General features: G+C 41.5%; 2 protein-coding genes across 6 annotated transcripts in view; both read left to right on the top strand.

The window, feature by feature from the left end:
• tyro3 (TYRO3 protein tyrosine kinase) overlaps positions 1-8620 on the top strand; it is a 34789-nt gene extending 26169 nt beyond the window's left edge. The window contains exons 12-19 of the mRNA XM_064336844.1: positions 180-275; positions 759-839; positions 1313-1405; positions 2354-2475; positions 2666-2775; positions 3113-3272; positions 5267-5403; positions 6027-8620. Of these exons, the coding sequence (XP_064192914.1) occupies positions 180-275; positions 759-839; positions 1313-1405; positions 2354-2475; positions 2666-2775; positions 3113-3272; positions 5267-5403; positions 6027-6444 (1217 nt within the window). The 3' untranslated portion in view covers positions 6445-8620. The remainder of the gene's footprint in view (positions 1-179; positions 276-758; positions 840-1312; positions 1406-2353; positions 2476-2665; positions 2776-3112; positions 3273-5266; positions 5404-6026) is intronic.
• Positions 8621-9097: 477 nt separating this feature from the next.
• mgaa (MAX dimerization protein MGA a) overlaps positions 9098-16279 on the top strand; it is a 39468-nt gene continuing 32286 nt past the window's right edge. For 2 of the 5 annotated variants that reach the window (XM_064336824.1, XM_064336796.1), the window contains exon 1: positions 11247-11442. The gene's annotated coding sequence lies outside the window, so the exon portion shown is untranslated. The other 3 variants (XM_064336804.1, XM_064336831.1, XM_064336813.1) reach the window with 3 other exon arrangements.

The raw sequence follows: 16279 nt of genomic DNA, 5'->3' as shown, positions 1-16279 counted from the left end.
CGTCGGAAGCTCGTATCGTCTGTGCCATCATCCGCCCATGAGAAAATCGTATAATGTATAGTAAAGGGTATAGTAAACCTTATTACAGCAGAGTCAGTGGAATAAGGGTGTAGTGGACTTGCCCATGCAGCAGGGTGCGATGGGATTGGTTCATGAGATTCTTCTCTGCCTCCCTCTAGTGGACTGCCTGGGAATCAGTGATGAGCTGAAGAGGAAGCTGCAGGATGTTCTGATCCCAGAGAAGCTGCTCACTTTGGGACACATGTTGGGGAAAGGTCAGTCCCCCAGTTATTCTGTTCAAGTGCTGCCAGAGCTTCTGATTCACTGCTCAGCAAAGGCTGGCAGTTCCAGTCCACCTCTAAAAAAATATTTTAATAAAAAAGAAGGTGAATCTTTTCAGACACACCACTGTGACTGTATTGTAAACTGCATCACCCAGTTTCTGATTCCTTATTAAATATTGCAATATGTTATTACATATTTAATGGTATTTGGTGTAATTGGAACTCAGTAACGATATGCACAAGATACGTTGTGCCAACTGTCCTTTTTTGAGGTCAGAATTAATTGCATAAACATCTTGAAGAAGGTCGCAATAATGCTGCAGAACCTTAAGTTTGCATTTGCAGGGTTACTGCTGGTCTCTTCTTCATAGCTTTTATTGTTGCCAGAAGGAAGTGGAGCAATATTGTGGTCAAAGGCATGTGTGCTAAGCACAATGCACTGATCAAGCCTCTGCTGATGATCTGTTGTTCCAGGTGAGTTTGGCTCTGTGCGGGAGGCCTTCCTGAAGGGAGAAGACGCCTCTGTACAGAAGGTGGCAGTGAAAGTCCTGAAAAGTGAGTGTAGTGTCACTAAGCATGTCCACATTTTGTTCTGATACACTAATAAAGCTGTTTCAATTTGAATGGGTTTCGTTTGACACATTAATAAAGCTATTTCAGTTTGAATGCATTTCTATTGACACAGAAACAAAATTATTTAAGTTTGAATTGATTTGTTTTCACAGAGATAAAGCTATTTCAGTTTGAATGGATTTGTTTTGTCACAGAGATAAAAACTATTTCAGTTTAAGTGGATTTGTTTTGTCACAGAGATAAAGCTATTTCAGTCTGAATGTATTTGGTTTGTCACAGAGATAAATGTATTTCAGTTTGAATGGATGAGTTTTGTCACAGAGGTAAAGGTATTTCAGTTTGAATGGATTTGGTTTGTCACAGAGATAAATGTATTTCAGTTTGAATGGATGAGTTTTGTCACAGAGGTAAAGGTATTTCAGTTTGGGCTGCTAACTTTAGCACATTCCTTCCAGCTGATGTCAACACCTCGGGTGACATTGAGCAGTGTCTGAAGGAGGCCGCCTACATGAAGGACTTCCACCACCCCAATGTCATCCAGCTCATTGGTGGGTGGATGTGGCAGCATGAGGGTGGGGTGGGGGTGCATGGGGAAGACTCAGTGTCAGGTGGTGGAGCAGGTTCTGGGTGGGCAGGGTGGGATTCTGGTGTGGGTGGGAGTGGATGGGGTAAGATGTGGGTGAGGTTGGATGGGAGGGTCAGGCTGTGGGTGTGGTCAGATGGGAGGGGCAGGATATGGGTGTGGTTTGGATGGGGGAGGGGTCTACATGCCCTGTGGCTCAGTTAGTTTTTGTTACAGACATGAGTTTCTACAGTTCAACTTCTGTGGAAAACACATGAGCAATTTGAGCCTGGAACACTGTAATCTGATTTGTGAACATAATTCTGAATATTAAGCTAATGGGTTTGCAACCACAAAAGGTATTTTACCAGAAACGTGCTATACAGTAATCTACTTTATTTCCTACTTTATTTATCAAGCCTGGCTTATGAATTGTACTTTCTTGGCAAAAAAGTTTTTATGTTAGTGGTTATATGTCTATAAAGCAACTGTAAGATAACAGCTTTGTAAAAAAAAAAAATAATAATGAAGTGACTGTACAAATAAAGCTGGAATGTTTGTAGATTTTATTTGTGGGTTTAGTGCTTTAGGTGTACTGTTGGAAAGGTTTATTTGTTGAGAACTGAAAAAAGCTCCGTGACAAACTGTGATGATGAAATAACATGTCACGGATGGTTCTCAGTTTAGAGAAACGCCAAGTTTATTTTCAGTATCAAAATGCTGCCTACCAAAACCAGCCTTAGTTTTGTCAAGCCAGCTGTAGCTCACCAATGCCCCTCCACAAATATGGCAGGTCCTGTCCCACTAAGGAGATATTTCTAGCAGGTTGATGGTGAAGGGCTAGACCTGTAATTACAGGCCAGGCAGCAGTAAACCAGGGCCCAGAGCTCTGTTGTTTTTGCTGGTATTCAAATGCCTTCCTGTTGCCCCCTAGGGGTGAGCCTGCACCGGCGACCTCAGCAGCGCCTGCCTGTTCCCATGGTGATCCTCCCCTTCATGAAGCACGGGGACTTACACACCTTTCTGCTGATGTCACGCCTGGGGGAGGATCCCTTTGTGAGTGTCACCCACCCACATGCACTCATATCCACATGCACACAGCAAAAGAATATCCACACACCAGTCATTTGGAGTAGTATAATTATATCCAGTGGTTATACACATGTATCAATGTTGTTGTCCATTATCCAATTGCTGTACATGGTATGTTTTATAAAAATGTGAAAATTAAACTCCTCGACCACAGGCACTATCCCTGCAGACTCTAGTCCAGTTCATGCTGGACATCGCACGAGGGATGGAGTATCTCAGCAGCAAGAGCATCATCCACAGAGACCTGGCAGCACGGAACTGCATGTGAGCAAGTCACACGCAACGCGCACACACGCACACACGCACACGCACATGCACATGCACACACACACACACACACATACACACACACGTACACATACACGCACACACACACACACACACGCACACACACGTACACATACACGCACACACGCACATGCACGAGCGCACGCATGCATGCGCACACACACACACACAAACACACACTCTGTCATGGTGGGTGTTGACCCTGTTGTCCCTTAGTTTGCCTTATTTTGAGTTTGGAGCGTGAGTTCAGTACAGTGCAATCCTGCAGTCCTGCTGTTAAACAGCCGTGAGAAGACCTCTCTGGTGTCCCCAGGCTGAATGAGAACATGACTGTTTGCGTGGCGGACTTTGGCCTGTCTAAGAAGATCTACAGTGGGGACTACTACCGCCAGGGCTCTGTATCAAAGCTGCCTGTCAAGTGGATCGCCCTGGAGAGCTTGGCAGATAACGTCTACACCACCCAGAGTGATGTGGTAAATATCTCTCCCTCTGTCTCTCCAACACACACACACACAGACACAGACACAGACACACACACACACACACACACACACACACACACACACTCACACAGAGGAACTTACAGTATACCACCTGGAGTTACATGTTGGCTTTTGGGAAGCTTGCCTGGTTAAAGCATTGGGTTACAGTGTAGTGATGTGCCCTGCTGTGTTGCAGTGAAACCTGACCATACCAGTGCTGATGTAGCGGGACCACAGGGATGCAAATCTCTGCAACTCTCTCCTCGCTTGACTCCTGCACATGATATCAGACTCCGCCTATATAGAATGATGCTGTCTGCCTGGTCTGTAAGCAGCCAGAACACATGGATGTTGCACTCTCCTAGTTTTCCGTTGGTTACAACTTGCACACCAATAAAGTAGGGACAGCATGATGAATGACACCTTCTTGCCTACTGTCCATTATCAAACTCCACACTCCTGCGCAACCGCTCGACTGCACTGACTCCGATCACCCTGCCATCCTTCCCAAGAGTCCCCACCACAGTCAGGACAGCTCGGTCCCTCCCTGTTCGTCGTCAGTCACAAAATAAAAACTCACCTGTTCAAACTACATTATTTAAACAGACTGAGCCTTTGTTGTTGGGTGACTACTACGTATACTGCATTTAAAACTAGCCTCAGATCCATTGGCACTCTATCCTGGCCCTTAATGTCATGCTGTAGGTTCATGTAATGGCTCCTACTATCTGTTGAGATGTTGACAACTTGATATCATCACAACTCTTTGGCTGTTAGGCACTGGATGAGAGTCTTTGAGATGACTACATGTAATTGCCTGCTGAATTGCCCCGGAAGGCAGAATTTCGGTCAGTTGGATTCAACCGGTCTCACTATACAAGAGTCTGAATCCTTGATTTATTTTTGTGCTGTAGTCTGGCTGTACCAACTACATATGTCTATTTCTCCTATAGTGTGCCTGTTCCAATTACCTTAGATTACCTTTCTGTCTCTCATTTCCTTACTCTCTATCACACACACACAGTCTCTCAGTTCCTTACTCTGTGTCACATACACACAGTCTCTCATTTCCTTACTCTGTCACACACACACAGTCTCTCATTTCCTTACTCTCTGTCACACACACACAGTCTCTCATTTCCTTACTCTCTGTCACACACACACAGTCTCTCATTTCCTTACTCTCTGTCACACACACACAGTCTCTCATTTCCTTACTCTCTGTCACACACACACACAGTCTCTCAGTTCCTTACTCTGTGTCACATACACACAGTCTCTCATTTCCTTACTCTGTGTCACACACACAGTCTCTCATTTCCTTACTCTCTGTCACACACACACACAGTCTCTCAGTTCCTTACTCTGTGTCACATACACACAGTCTCTCATTTCCTTACTCTCTGTCACACACACACACAGTCTCTCATTTCCTTACTCTCTGTCACACACACACAGTCTCTCATTTCCTTACTCTCTGTCACGCACACACAGTCTCTCATTTCCTTACTCTCTGTCACGCACACACAGTCTCTCATTTCCTTACTCTCTGTCACACACACACACAGTCTCTCAGTTCCTTACTCTGTGTCACATACACACAGTCTCTCATTTCCTTACTCTGTGTCACACACACAGTCTCTCATTTCCTTACTCTCTGTCACACACACACACAGTCTCTCAGTTCCTTACTCTGTGTCACATACACACAGTCTCTCATTTCCTTACTCTCTGTCACACACACACACAGTCTCTCATTTCCTTGCTCTGTCACACACACACAGTCTCTCATTTCCTTACTCTGTCACACACAGACAGTCTCTCATTTCCTTACTCTGTCACACACACACAGTCTCTCATTTCTTTACCCTGTGTCACAGTCTCTTAACCTGCCCATCCATGAATTATCAGGTGGGGAATGATATAAGGAGATCATTATTTTCTCTGAAAAAGTCCCTCACTCTCTCTGACTCATTCTCTTGCAGTGGGCATTTGGGGTAACCATGTGGGAGATCATGACCCTTGGGCAGACCCCCTACCCTGGTGTTGAGAACTCTGAGATCTATGAGTACCTCATCAAAGGAGGGCGCCTCAAACAGCCACCCGACTGCCGGGATGACATGTGAGTGTCTGGGGATGCCCGTTCCATGTGCCTGACACTGTAGGCAGAAATCAGAGGGTAGAACTAAATGTATACAAAATTTGAGACTTAATAGAGGTCAACACTGAACTGTTAAAAATGTAACAGTGGTCAGTGCTCAGTGCATTGGTGTTCAGGGAAAAGAAACCAGCATGGCAGAATGAATGTTTTCAGCTGAATGAATGTGTTCTTTTGGTTAGATTAAATTAGTTCATGAGTAATTTTGTCCTTTGTTGCAAAAACAAGACAAAGATGAAAGTGTAGGAAGGTCACCAGGTTATTCCAATCACAGAAGTTGTAGTACCCTCCCCAATTTGCATGACTGCAGGTGCATATAATGAATTTCATTACAAAACTTGCTTATTTCACATTAGAGCTGAAAATGTGTTTTTCCTCTTTTGTCTGAGAGTTTTCTTTTCACCTATTCATTGACATAAGCAGGTGAAAAGCTTGAACAAAGTCTAATGACAGGCTATAGTATAGGGCCCAAGTTTCCCATGTGTTTCCTGCAGTCAAACCCTCTTCCCCACCCTCCCCTTCTCCATGATTTCCTTTGGTATCTCTCATCCTCACCCCCCGATGATTTCTCTTGGTATGTCCCTCAGCTATGAGATCATGCACAGCTGCTGGAGCCCTGTGCCAAAGTGCCGTCCCAGCTTCCAGCAACTGATCGACCAGCTGGAAGGGGTGTGGGCGGGGCTGTCGCCGGGGCCCGGTAAGGAGCCGCTGCTGTATGTGAACCTGGAAGCAGATGGGTGTGAGGCGGGGGCGGGGCTTGGGGCGGGCTCACTGGGTCTGGAAGAGCTGGGGTGGGCAGTGCCCTGGCAGTGTGCCGGCATGGAGGAAGACGAGAAGGACTGGCTCGTGGTGGCCTCCGGCGCCGCCCTGGCCATCGGCGGGGATTACCGCTACATCATCGACCCTCGAAACACCCCGGAAGAAGATGGGGGCCAGGCTGTGGCTGTGGGGGAACTGGGGGAGGACCCCAGGGAAGAGGAGGAGGATATGGTCATAAACGTGTGAGGCCCCACCCTCCCAAACAGCCAGGCCCACAGACAGACTGCACAGACAGACAGACAGACAGACAGACAGTGGGAGGGAGGAGGCCTGTATGCACTCCCAAGTTTCAGCAACACAAGCCCCCCGCCCCAGCCTGCAGACTCAATGGGAAAGGCACTCTGCATGGAGAGTGGGTCAGTGGGGGAAGCAGACCCAGACTGCACGCCCAACTCCAGTTGTGACAAAAATGGCTGCCTTTGGAAATGTGACTTCAGAACCTGAGACACAATCAGTTCCACTGACATGTTAAATCTGCTGAGTGGGATGGATCACACATAGCCTTGCCTCTGTAGGTTGCATGGCCCAACAGGGCTGCTACCTATTTTATGGCATTACATTTTTTCAAGCATAATAACAAAAAATAGAAAGGCACTCACTAATAGAGATGGAACACAATTCCTTTTTCACAGAATAGGGTGCATAGTGCATACTTACAGTTCATATCAGAACACTCCCTCAAACGCATAAGTGTTTCTTAGCCTTCATAGAGAAATGTTAAGTACTTATTTAAATATGTATAGCAACACAGACACACACACATACACACACAGAACATAAAAGAGGTCTACTCCAGGTTACTGTTGAAATTTTAAAATTACTTGTCTTTTTGTAGATCTTTGAAATGATTTTGATTTTTGATTTTTTGTCTCAAACTACACTCTTAAATCAATACATGTTATACTTGAGACAGATATGAAGATGTGCTTAGAGAATTTCCCAAGAATTCATCAGTCACTGGCACTGAAGGAAACTCTGACGGCCAGAGCTTCAGCCCCATGCACACCTGACTGGTGGGATTTCAAGGGACATGAATTTGTGATTTTTGTGTGGGATCAGAATGTGTTTTTTTTATTGTATGTTACTGGATGTTAATTTTCTGCAAACATTTCTCATCATGGAGAAAGTTCTCATGTGATATGTGGTAAAGCTATGGGCATTGCTCAGATTATGGCTACTGTAGACAGACCAGTTTTAAGAGTGACTGACTGGACATATCATCAATAACAAGTTCATGTTTTATACTAAAACTACAGTTTTCAAAATAGAAAATACAAATGGTCTTACCCTATTTTATCATATCCTGTCAAAACCCTAACTCTTTTACATTTTTTTTCTGTCATAATTGATTCATTTGAAACAGAACTATATTAATTCCTATGTCATTTACATATAGTTATTTTTGGTTTTAAAGGCCCTAGCATTTTAAGGAATATTTATTACTTTATTTGGACACCAGTCGCTAACGTTCATTTATATGCTGCTCTATAGAGTGTTGACCACCCATCAGGAGTAGGTTGACAAGGGAAAGGTTGTGCAGCTGTAATGACCACATGGCAACCACACAAACAAGCCATTGAGATACTGTATTGAAATATGGGGGTGAGTGATGCTGAAATTTAAAATGACATTCCCTGTATCTAGACAATAAGAAACAACGGGGTGTATGTTTTCAGTGTATTCGCACAAAGATGCTAAGGCTCCTCTAACATCAGCTCTGATCTGAGCAATGAGAGGCAGAACGGTTACACACAGATCAAACTTCCTGGTTACACGAGGAGGGAGCCTGGATGGCTGAGATTCACCTGTTCCTGAGTGAATGGTTGTAGCGTTACATGTTTTACTGTGAATGTGGCTGGGATACATAAGGGCAGATAACTTATTCATAACGTACTGTTGTCAAACAGAACATCATTTTGTAATAGCAAAACGGGGTTATCCCAGGTTTGGAAACGTGCTGTTTTTCCTCAGTTTGGTTCCAGGAGTAAAAATGATTGAACATTTATATCTACAAATTGATCATAGTATTTATGGATTTGGAGTTATTAGAGCAAACTCGGGCACTAGCACAGCCTCAGGCACAGGACTAAAAAGACTGATTTTAAAAATTAATTTTCAATAAAGAAGTTAAATGGCTTAAGTTGCTCATCTTGGTTTGACCAGAATTCAATGTGTGTGTGTGTGTCTTACACTCAAGAAAACAAATTTGAGCTATTAGTCTGTAACAAGACAATATGTTCATTTGTTGCAAATGGTAAAGTTGTCTTTTTGCACTGTAAATGGCTAATCTAACATTTTGTATGTTGATTTAGTGGAATACTGAGAGAACCAATAAAATGAATAATTTTCCATGACAACATAATGTGATCCTTTCTTGTGACTGGCACATAATTCATATGTTAACATATACTGATATTAATATTGTATTGTAATGATTAAAATGCTTCACTCTTAATTCAAAAGATGTTACCTGGTTTCAGCATCGTTTTCTAATTAAAGTGCATCGGAACGATTGAAAGGTCTTGTGGGGTCATCGTTAAAAAAACGGGGTCAATTCATAATATTAACGCCTAACGTTAAATATTTCTCTTGCAATGTAGTTATGCACAATTTCACGTAGTCTTCACCTCTCGCAGCAATGCTTATTTAATTGGGAAAAAGCAATTTGACCAACCATACTGTACCGTACAGATTGCGGTAACTACTAAATGAGCCGCTGGTTTTCATACCAAAGTGCGTGATCTTGCACCAACGGCCCTTGTGCCTTTCATCAGTCGCCCTAACCTCTCGGAAGGTCGCCAAGAACGCTCAGCAGCAGCGCATGCGCATTTTTTAAGCGCTTCACAAGAGTTTCTCACCCCGTCCTTAGCCTAGCCATCGGAAGGATTTCAATGAGGAATGATCATATCGTTTTCATAAGGCTTGTTTCCCGAGGTAAACATCTGTACATATTTAAGTTTGCATCCCATCTTGTTCTCAGTGTCTGTCAGCATCGGTTAAAAATAATATTGCTAAATGTTTCATGACTTAATTTGCATTTTGGCTGGTGGAAGATAGAGGGTGTTGTCAACGTGCTCATCTGACGATATTGGCTGAAGAGACATGCCTTCAACTGCTTGGCGCCTTCTACACGCTTCTGAATACGCAGGGCCATCCGTTTTGACATATGTGAAGCTGCAGGCTCTCGTTTTTTGGGGGGGCATCGATTTCAGTGTGGCTCAAGTGGTCAATGGGATTTCGTATTTGCGTGTTCCCCATTTTCATCGCTTGTCGTGAGATCCCAGCTATCCTGGCCTGACCGCGGTGGCGCTGCTGTTGTATGAGCACGTGACCGAAAAATAGCCAAAGGAAAGCAGTAGCTAGTCTGGCTTCGTCATCTACAGGAATTGCGGTAGCCTAAATCGTTCTGTGCAAAGAGTCAGTCTACCATGATTATATCTTGAATATGATGCACACGGTTGCCACTTCACTCAGAACTTCAGATTAAACACGAGCTACTAATGCAATCTAAACAGGAACCCCGAAGATATTGCTAAACTAGAACAGAGTTGATAACAACTCCATTAGAATATAGTATTCAGTTGTCTGATTTTTGCGTAGCGGTCTTTGCTACCACATGCACATCTGTCTCGTGCCATGGTGTTTTAAAATCTACCTATAGTTTACATAAATAAAACACCTCGGTACATTCTTGATGCCAGCGGAGAAGAAACCGTATGCTATTCTGTAGAACTTCTTTACCCTATGTGATTAGTTGTTTCATGAATGCCATCAGCAATGCAATAAGGGTAAGCCTATTTCCATAGGCGACATAAGGATTTTGGACAGTCCAAAGGAAATAATTAATAGAAAGTATTCGAAGCTTTTAAAATACATTTAAGACCAACAGAGGTTAAAGTAAAGGTTTAAAGCCATTGGCTTTTGTGAAGTTTTTGACCTAATAATACATAACTTGGATTCAAAGTAATTTGAGAATCAACAATAACCTATTTTAGTTGGTTTCTTGCTTTAAAACTAGGCTAATTGTGGTACACTGTATAGTATCAAAGTTTTAATATAAGTGGGGCTGTATTTTAACCTGTCGGACATAAAATGTCAGGTATTGCGTATTCAGTAAATGTTACAAAACGCCATAAAACGTATGTATGTATGCTTATGTTTAACCTACGTGATATGCAACTATTTCATGTCAAAATTTTGAATGCTTGCAGTTGAGAAGTAGCCTAGTTATGTCGTCCTTTTTTAAGTATATGAGCATTTCAAATGTGTGTGTGCAAGTGCGTGCGTGCAGGTGTGACCAAGGGTCTCTGTAAACGTTTTTTTTCAGATTGAATATCAGTAAGATATGCTTACATTAATTAAATAAGCCGAATGGTGTACTAATGAATGCTGCGCAAATAACACAAAAAGTGGGCGAAGTTAACGTTTTACATTTCACCTCCTGCCTGTGATGAACAGTAAACTTGAGTTATTAAGAAAGCTTCAGAAATAGGGTAGCCTACTGATTTAACAGAAAAGATTTCCATGGATGAAGTCGCGCTTGAATATTATTTAGGGCGGCAAGCAGCATTGCGATTTGTAGGCTAAGGAAACACTGTTGAGTGAAAACTTAATCAGAAATATGGTCAACGCTCTCAATAAGGGAAGCCAGGAGAACCAAAGCTTGTCTCCCTACTGATCACTAAACAGATGAACACCTTCAGCTACAGTAACTAGGCGTTGGATCTGCATGTGGCCAGCAGTTAGGCAACTCTGTATCAGATTGCACCGCCACGAGGAAATAACCGGTCGGACACGGAGCCACCGCCTTTCATCTACTCAATTAATTTGTAGGACTTCGAAATGTAGACACGTACATTTTTTAAAACTTGGTATTTCTTCTGTACTCTCGATTTGACTTATGTCGGACTGGCGGTACATGTAATCCCGACGCTTGCGCATTTAGTTTTGTGGTTCCACGTGACAAGCCTCGAAGTCCTGATCGTAAGGGAGTCTGCGCGGTAGAACTGGACGCGAGCGTGCCACCACGGGTCTCTGACGTCACCTTCCACAGCACGCAGGTTTTCTCCAGCTGGGTGAGACGCTCGGGGTAATGTTTGCAAGGGGGAAAGAGGGAGGACGAGCCGAGGAATACGAGAAAGGACAGACGGTTTTCATCTTGATCCTTTCCTGGACTGCAAAAAGGTAATGATGGTTTTAGACTAGTTATATGATGTTTCTGCAGTGAGAAAATTAGACAGTTGGCAGAGGCCATGCTTGAAGTGTTAGGGTGCCATAAAACCTTGAGGTTAATTTCGTGCACGCATCATGGTGAGTTGGAAATCACGCGCCATTGAGGCCGGTTGCCTTGTGCACGCGCTAGGATAGGATATGAAGTCGGTGCCAAGTTTAGTTCTTGGGCCTGCAGTCACGAGTTGCTGTTATCGTCGAAGAGTATTTGAGGCCTTTGTCCTCTGCTTCGAAGAATAGCAAGACTGTGAGTTTACTACAGCAATGCCTGTTCAATAAAGGTGGCGCTACCTCAAGAAATAAGGCACCATAATGGCACGTAAACAAAAAGGGAAAAGGAGAGGCCCAGCACAACTGGTTAGTAGATCATTGTTGTTTTGGGGTTGCTAACGTTAGCTAAACAACTAACCACGTTTGCTGGGTAGCTTGGTAACATGTTCTCAACTGAAATACAGCGTCACATAGGCCTAGTCATTTGGTAGTATGGGAAACGTTTTGAAATATTTTTTATTTTAGCAGTGTTGTTTTTGCTGTCATTTCCATATGGGAACTATATTCAAGTAGTTTTGGTGGTATTTTTGTTTTCTGAACAATGAAGTATACTCAGTTGGCTGTTTCAGTAGGTGTTTTTGGAGAACGTTATGGTTGTATTTAATTGAAGGCCCATCCATTGGTCGTCTGGGCTACTATTGACAAGTGACTTGATTACTAGCTAATGTGAGTCGCAGCTCGGATGGCTAGTTTTTGTCCGATAATTGTTTCACGCTAATGTCTTTGCTGACCGGGCAAATGTTACAGCGTAAGAATGGGACAATATTATTGCTCTATATAGTGGTGTAATGTTTGACACTGTAAGTACTATTCACACTTCTATTCACACAAATCGCGCGGTGATGTGTTTATGTAACTTCATAAATCACTTTCACGATACATTTTTTTTAACCTCCCACAGATTATGGTCGACCACAGTCCTGAGTGGCCATTCTGCAAAAACAGATGTGTAAAATTAAATTTATATCAAAATTTCATTAGTATGAAAACAGGATAATTCTTTTAGGAGCCAGCACCTATAATGAAGTGGTCATATACGCAGTTCAAATCAAATCAGACAGTTTTTATTGCTCAGGTTTATTGTCATTCAGCACTATATAAATATTTACAAATAATGTGTACTTAGATTATATTTTCACCCTTGAATGTACTATGAGGGAAAATTCAAGTCATCAAAAGTTTTTTTTTTTTTTCTGTAATCACAGGACTAGTGTAACTCCAAACTGCACTTTTAAATTACTGACTCAAAGCAAAGAGGTTGACATTCATGCTTTCTGCCAGCCTGGAATATTAATATTCATTCAGTTATCTTTTATTTTTTCCCTCGGTCTTCAGTGTTCCATCATAAGTACTGTTGAGTAAGACTACAGTTATTATTTTGTTTTTATTTGTTCTTTTTCATTAATTTGTTATTTAAGAAGCATTGGAATACTGATCTTATACAGTAACCTATTGGATATCTAATGGTTGAATTTTCAAATATTTGGTCTCCTCACTAACTTTTGCATTACAATAATTAATTTTGCATTATTATGCTTTTGAGAACAGCTAGAGGTGTGTCACTCCAGATCATTTTGGTCCAGTTTTACGCGCAATCAAATTTACAGATTTGGAGACAAATTTGAAGGATTGTTGCTTTTGGCACATAGGTTACATGTATTAAACATTTAGAACATGTGAGGTTGACCAGAAACACTCAGTAAAGTGTGCTTAAGAGTAGTGTCAGCTCCGCAAAGCAAAACAACTCTATTCCACCAGCTGAAATCATGAAGTTCAGTATGATGAATGATTGAGGATAAGGAAGTTATATTTTTATTTAGATGTCCAAGTGCAATAAAACGATTTCTGCTGTATAAATGGATTATACGTAAAGCATGCAAACTGTACAATTGACTCTGGATAAACATTTTATAAATACCTAAATTACAAAAGTAAAAATGTACACTGTGCATTATAATACATTTATATTTCAGTTTAATAAATGTATTATAATGCACAGTGTACATTTTTACTTTTGTAATTTAGGTATTTATAAAATGTTTATCCAGAGTCAATTGTACAGTTTGCATGCTTTACGTATAATCCATTTATACAGCAGAAATCGTTTTATTGCACTTGGACATCTAAATAAAAATATAACTTCCTTATCCTCAATCATTCATCATACTGAACTTCATGATTTCAGCTGGTGGAATAGAGTTGTTTTGCTTTACGGAGCTGACACTACTCTTAAGCACACTTTACTGAGTGTTTCTGGTCAACCTCACGTGTTCTAAATCCAAAATAGTTCCAAAAGGCAGATTTTGATCCCTTTCTACTTTTTTTTGATCTGCTTATTTCCCAGTATGTCTAAAGCCTGAGACATGCTTTAATTTTATAGCGCTACTTGTACGCAAAGTGGTTGGATCCCAAGCAACATACATTGTTCACATACTTGTCTACTGGCTTTTTGTCTCAGTGGGGGTTAAAGGCTTTATTGACTAGGGGGCAGATCAGGACCAGAATACATAGGCAGCTTCTTAAATTTCTGAACAACAACAATACCAGCAACAGTGATGTATAGGCTATATGCAGCCCCCGTGGTTTTCATGGGTATTGCACCTTGTAGATGCGTAGCATTAATTTTTGAGAACGCTTAGAATGCTTAGAATGACTGCAGGATACGTGTTGCGGCCATCATGCATGCACACAATTTGAATCAAGTATGTTCTCACCAACAAAAAAAAAAAGAAACACTTTGAGCTGGCCTACAGCCACCTCTATGTTTGGGTTGTAAGCAGGAAATGATTGTTTGCAGCATGCTTTAAGCAAATACCTGTGATTGCTCAACAGACAGTTGACCTGTGTAAGGGGAGCGCAGATAATTTGGATGCCATTTGACAATAATTTTCTCCATTAAATGAGTGAAATGATGAAAGCAGACATTACATATAGTGCAAACCTTTCGTGCTGTTATGAGGTGCTGAAGTTTAAAAAAGTATTTTCAGAGAAGCATAATCACGCCCATGGAGTTATTGAATATATTTATGTTTTTGCATTTTAATTCCAGGCATTAAAGCAACAGAAGGTAGCCTACATTTTTGAAGGGGGATGGAACTTTCTGTAATCCAAATAATCATTGACATAGCCTACTCATTTCAAATCATTAAAGATCTTCTTATTAGGATTATAAGCCTGTAGGGCTAAACCTCTATTGTTTTCCTATAGTTTTATTTATTTGACACACAGAAATGCGTGAAATCTCAATTGGCCACATTGGGGCGCTATAATGAAAGTTTAAATTTATATCCCTTTTAAAGGAGTACCATGGTGATTTTCACACTTTCTCGGTTTTATGTGCTATTTGCACAAGAGGCATTGAAGAAACACAATAAGCAAAGTATTAAATATGTCCGTTCTGTATTTTTGAAGAAATATGCGTTTTAAATTCATCGTCCTATTTTCAACCGGTTGAGAAAGTTGTCATTTTGCTACGTCACTAATACAGTAACTACTCCCATTTCCACGCCCCGTAAAGAAATCTGACAGCACACACCGTCCTGCTGTTCAGACAATGCAAATATTTGACTAACGTTAGGTTCACTTAAATTAGAGTGCCTTTAGATTATTTCTGGTTATATTCATTTAGCTAGCTAGCTAACGTTAGCTAGCTAGGAGGTTTGCTTTCATAATACAATGTTATCGATAACGTTAGCTTGCTAGTTTGCTTTTATGAGGACGTTATAGTTGTGCTTTTATCTTAACTTGGCTAGCTAGATATCAAAAATTATAATTGGATATAAGTCAACGTCCTTACCTTAGCTATCTACCGATACTTGATATACTAGCCCTACTAAGCTAGCTAGCTTGTGAAAATTCAGTCTCCCAAAGAGAGCGCGTATCATGGGGGTAGCTATGGAAACGGGGCACGGTCTGTCAATCATAGCTAACTGACAGTTATCATTACCACGCCCAGACGGTTCGGGTGAATTTTTATCGTGGGAAATTTAGGCTTAGAAAAATACGTTTTAAAGTGTATTAAAATGACTGAAGAATTAAAAAATTATGCACCTTTGTTTTGTTGTTGCCTGAAGACAACTGGGAAGTGTCACGTTCAACCACCATGGTACTCCTTTAAAGGTCATAACTCCCATACCCTTTGCCTAAGTCACACCAGATTTTGTGTGAGTATTCCCTGGAAGCACATGTACCAGCACACCATCATCTGATCAATCATGAACGTCTGCCATATGGAATGTTTTGCAAGTTTGTATAATATTTGAAACTGTTTTTCACCATGATGGTACATAGCATTAGTTTGCCTAACTATCCATGCTAATCATAAACCTTCATCGGGCAATGGCTATGGGAGCTATGAGCCAATGAATTTGAGATTGGGCATGGCCCATCACATAAATAGCCATAACTCATTTACCGTTCATCCAGTTTTCCCAAAGAACAACATAAATGCGTGTGGGATTGCCTCTGTGTGTACTTGCCAAAGTATTTTCAAATTCGTGCACAGGGGGCACCATAAACCGTAAAAATTTGTTTCTCAATAACGGCTGGAATTGGGCATGATCTATCACATAATAACATATTTTTCATTAACATTCATTTTTTTATTAACAACATCTGTGGTTGGTAGGCGCTTCAATAAAGTTCTGCACCAAATATTACCTTACCACAAAGTGGTCCTTTATCCAAAAGTGACATGATAGCCCCTTTAATGTAAATACCATTCTGTTTCACTTATGTGCAT

The sequence above is a fragment of the Anguilla rostrata genome, chromosome 1 (assembly GCF_018555375.3).
Source record: "Anguilla rostrata isolate EN2019 chromosome 1, ASM1855537v3, whole genome shotgun sequence".
Classification (NCBI taxonomy): Eukaryota; Metazoa; Chordata; class Actinopteri; order Anguilliformes; family Anguillidae; genus Anguilla; species Anguilla rostrata.
Note: the sequence above shows the minus strand (reverse complement) of the source record. Positions and strands in the feature narration are given on the sequence as shown.